The sequence below is a fragment of the Propithecus coquereli genome, unplaced genomic scaffold (genome assembly GCF_000956105.1).
Source record: "Propithecus coquereli isolate 6110/MARCELLA unplaced genomic scaffold, Pcoq_1.0 Scaffold256, whole genome shotgun sequence".
Lineage (NCBI taxonomy): Eukaryota > Metazoa > Chordata > Mammalia > Primates > Indriidae > Propithecus > Propithecus coquereli.
The window spans coordinates 2,288,150-2,292,062 of record NW_012148130.1 but is presented as its reverse complement, the minus strand read 5'-3'; the positions used below and the strand labels follow the sequence as shown (position 1 = coordinate 2,292,062).

The 3,913-nt window shown below is 53.8% G+C and overlaps 1 protein-coding gene across 1 annotated transcript in view; it reads right to left on the bottom strand.

The window, feature by feature from the left end:
* Nucleotides 1-210: 210 nt before the first annotated feature.
* Nucleotides 211-3,913, bottom strand: part of MOK (MOK protein kinase) — a 34,654-nt gene continuing 30,951 nt past the window's right edge. Inside the window, exons 9-12 of the mRNA XM_012647058.1 lie at nucleotides 3,316-3,489; nucleotides 2,467-2,581; nucleotides 379-579; nucleotides 211-291 (exon numbers count right to left, since the gene is read on the bottom strand). Coding sequence (XP_012502512.1) covers nucleotides 211-291; nucleotides 379-579; nucleotides 2,467-2,581; nucleotides 3,316-3,489 — 571 coding nt within the window. The remainder of the gene's footprint in view (nucleotides 292-378; nucleotides 580-2,466; nucleotides 2,582-3,315; nucleotides 3,490-3,913) is intronic.

Genomic DNA, 3,913 nt, shown 5'->3' with positions numbered 1-3,913 from the left:
TGGTTTTACAAATGTATTGGACGGGAACACACGGTACAGCTGTTCTGGGACTGCTGACATGGCCCCGGGCCACCAGCTCCGGCTGGGTGCGGGCAGGTCCGCAGAGCAGCACGTGCCCGGCCGTCGGGCTTCTCCCGAGCCCCGTGTCGCCCGGGCGGCCCTGGTCCTGCCTGGCTTTACCCTCCACAGAGCTGAGGTGGCGCAAGCTGCTCAGTACCCTCCACCTTTCCTCTCTGTGGTGGGCAAGCGATACGGTTTCAGGGCGGGTTTCATGTCCTCCTGCGGATCTGTCTGTTAAAGAAAAATGACAGACATTCAGTCGGGCCTGGGACGGGGCCCAGGAGCGGCGCCCTCAGAGAAGCCAGTGGTGTGCGCTACCTTCTTGTTTGCCCCAACACACTTGAGGGGCCTCAGCACTGGGGCCTTCCCGTTTGTTCCAGATGCAAACACTGACGGCAGCGTGGGGCTGGAGTAAGACGACAGTTTGGTCACTCCGGAAAGCTTTAGTTTGGGCAGCTCCATCACGTAGGCCGGTCCTTGTCTCTTGGGATGGTCCTCCTCTTGCGTTAAGGATGGTTTCTTGAAACAGAACAAAGGTCAGTTGGACATAAAAGGCTTCTTTTTTATGAAAATTAGGAAAAACAAAAGAGGCTCTCTTGTATTACTTTTGCCTAATAAAATTTCTTGACCGTGAGTGTGACCTTCCAGTGACTACAAAACGTCCAGCATGTCCCAGACACCCAAGAGCCAGGTGGCTGCTCGCTGGAGTCGCACAGAGAGAAGCGAAACCTCGTACTGCAGCCTTCCTCCTAGGGACCTGTCCTCTCGGATCTTGCTTGTTCCCACCAATGACCATCCATGTGCTGGTGCCACCCTTGGTGCCACCACCCAGCAGTGCCTGGGGAGGCTGAGGAATGGCCCAGTGCCGAGCGGCTGTGACGAGAGGTGAGTGCAGGCCCTGATGCCTCCTGCCTCCCAGACCCACCCCGAGGCTTTGGGCCCTGCCCGCTGCCTGCACCGGCATGGCTTGTGAGCTAAGAATGGGTTTTACATGTTTTAGTGGTTAAAAAAAAACTTCGTGGCATATGAAATCCACATTTCAGTGTCCAGAGTTTTACTGGAACGCGGCCTCAGCACCGGTTCACATGTTGCCTGTAGCTGCTTTCACGCTGCTGCGAAGAGAGGTGGGCGGTTGCAACAGACGCCTCATAGTCCACAAAGCCTAAGATATTTCCTGTCTGGCCCTTACAGAAAAGTTTGCTGACCTCTGATGTGACTGACGGTGGGGACTTCCATAGGCACTGGCAGGCAATGACACCAGGCAAATGTTTGAAAGGGTCCCTCTATCTAGGAGGGAGGGGCGCCAGAGCAGGGACAGGGCTGGGAGGTCATCTGTGTGTCCAGGCAAGGGGAGGATGAGGGAGGTGAGAAGGCAAACCCACGGGGCTCTCTGAGGGTGGTGCTGGAGGGACAGCGCCAGGGGGAGGGACAGCCTGGGGCTGAAGGGAAGGCCTTGGGAAGCCACAGGGAAAAGGCGCCTGTGGGGGAAGGATCAGGAGACGGGGTCTGAACAAGTTTGCCTCTTAGACATTCGAGTGGAGCTATCGAGTAGGAGGCGGGACACAGGAGTCTAGATTTCTGGGAAGCAGCCTGGCTGCAGATGGATCTGTGACCTTCGCTCTTGGCATGCAGTGAGCACTCAGTAGACGCGGATGAATGAGTGCTGCAAGGGTGACTGAAAACATGGATGCTGGAAGGGCCCATTGTCACACACAGTTTGAGTACTAGCCGCAAACTGTAAAACCGGTGGGTCTGAGCAAATGGGTGCCATGTGGGTGACATCATCTTAGGACTGAATGTGGGCAGAAAGGTGAAGATATTGCAAAATGAAGCTGTCATTTCTAAACCAAACAAGCATGTAAAACCACCTCTGCTGACAAGACGAAGTACTCGTCAGGGGCCCGCTGTGCTCCATGAGGGCTTGGGGGTCAAGTGGAGAGAGTGTGGCCTGCCCAGAGCTTGGGACTTGTCGGTGGCTAGGTGGGTGCCTTGGGCCAATGCTGTGGCTTCTCTGTGCCTCTTGCGAGGGTCGTTCTGAGGGCACAGTAAGGTGATGTCTGCAACATGCTTTGGTGCAGAACCTGGCACCCGCACACGGTCATCAGAACAGACCCCAAAACTCATGTAAGGGTCCCCCTGCCCGGACCTGCTTATGTGGGATGTTGGTCACCGATCCTTAGCTAGTGGGGCAGAAAGGGCTTGAGCAATTAGAACGAGGGTCCCTAACATTCTAACGTGTGGAGACATTAACTGGCATAGCGTCCAGGCCTTGGTTGACAAGGTGCAGTTTCAGGACAGATGTGGCAGCGTGGTCCACAGGTGGCATCCTCAGAGAGACAGGCCACCCAAGGGCATCCAGTGCCCGCTCAACCAGGCTATTTCTGGCCCACTGATTTCACGCAGTACCTGCTTTCTGCCCTCCTTCGACGTTTGCCAGCTGTGTCTGGGGGATCCCGCTGCCATAGGGTGCTCTGGGAAGCAAGCTTTTCTGTGGCTGGCCAGAGCCTGCTTCTCAGTTGCCCTGCAGGGGAGGAGAGAACAAAACACCTCTACTGAGAACCCGCAGAGCACAACTGCTTGTTTGCTTTCTTTGTCCCAAATTTGTCTGTTGTGTGAATTGTCACCAGCTCTTCTTTTCCACATGAGCTATGATGAGGAAGCTTTCTTTCTTTCTTCAGTCTCTGGGCCGGAAGCAGGGAAGGCTCCATGACCCACGGGCACTGCCCTCCCGCCTGCCTGCACTGCCTACCCCAGGACTTGTGGTTTGGCATCACACTGTCACCTCCATAGTTACACACATAGGAGTGTCCAGAGGTGTGGAATTAGACGACCTCAGGGCAGACACCTCTTAGGTTCCCATTCGGCAGCTACTTCCAGTGCCAGGTAATATTCAATGTGCTCTAAAACCTTACGAGCTCATGCTATAAATGTAGGAGTTTATGCCGTTTACACAGGGTGTGTGCCAGGCTCTTCTAGAATCTTACTAACTGGAGCCTCAGCATCAACCGCAAAGCAGACAGACACACCCCCTTACCCTTGCCACGGAGCTGCTAACAGCCTCATTTTCGGGAGGATACACCAGAAAACAGCACAGTGGGTGTTCCAAGGAGCACTGACCACCGTTCAGGATAGAGACAGCTGTTCCCAGGAACAAGGGGACCCTCCAGAGGCAAGTCGGTCCCTTGCCCCACTGTGCGCCCCACGAGTCTCGTTAGCCAGGTACTCTGTGTCAGGGAAGTCCGGCAGAGGGCCTACCTCTGTTCTTGGAAGTAGGGATGCTGCAGAGCCTGGCGGGCAGTGATTCTCTCGTCAGGATCATAGGCCACCATTGCATGCAGGAGGGAGAGGCATTGCGGGGACAAATTGGTTGTCAGTAGAGGTATTCCTGATCCCTTTTTAAAAGGAAAATCAAAACTCATAGCTCTCGACCTGTATTAAAAGCCCAATGATAATAAATGATCATGCCATTATGTAGAGCACTTGGCTGGTCCATCTAAGGCCCTGTGCTGAAGGTGACGGTTTCTGACCTACAGACCATACGTTTGTCCAAGCCATAGGATGGACGACTCCAAGAGTGAGCCCTCACATAAACCAGGGATTCTCGAGGTCATGATTTGTCAATGGTCATCAACCATAACAAACGCACCACTCTGGGGGGATGTCGACAGTGGGGGAGGGGGTCTGGGGACTATCTCTGTACTTGCCACTCAATTTTGCTGCACACCTAAGACTGCTCTAAAAAATAAGGTCTATTAAAAAGGGGGTGTGTGAAATCAGTTATGCTATAAATGGAAGAAACCTACTTTTCTTATAAAAGATTAATATCGCCTTCCCATGTGAGATGAAAAAGTTA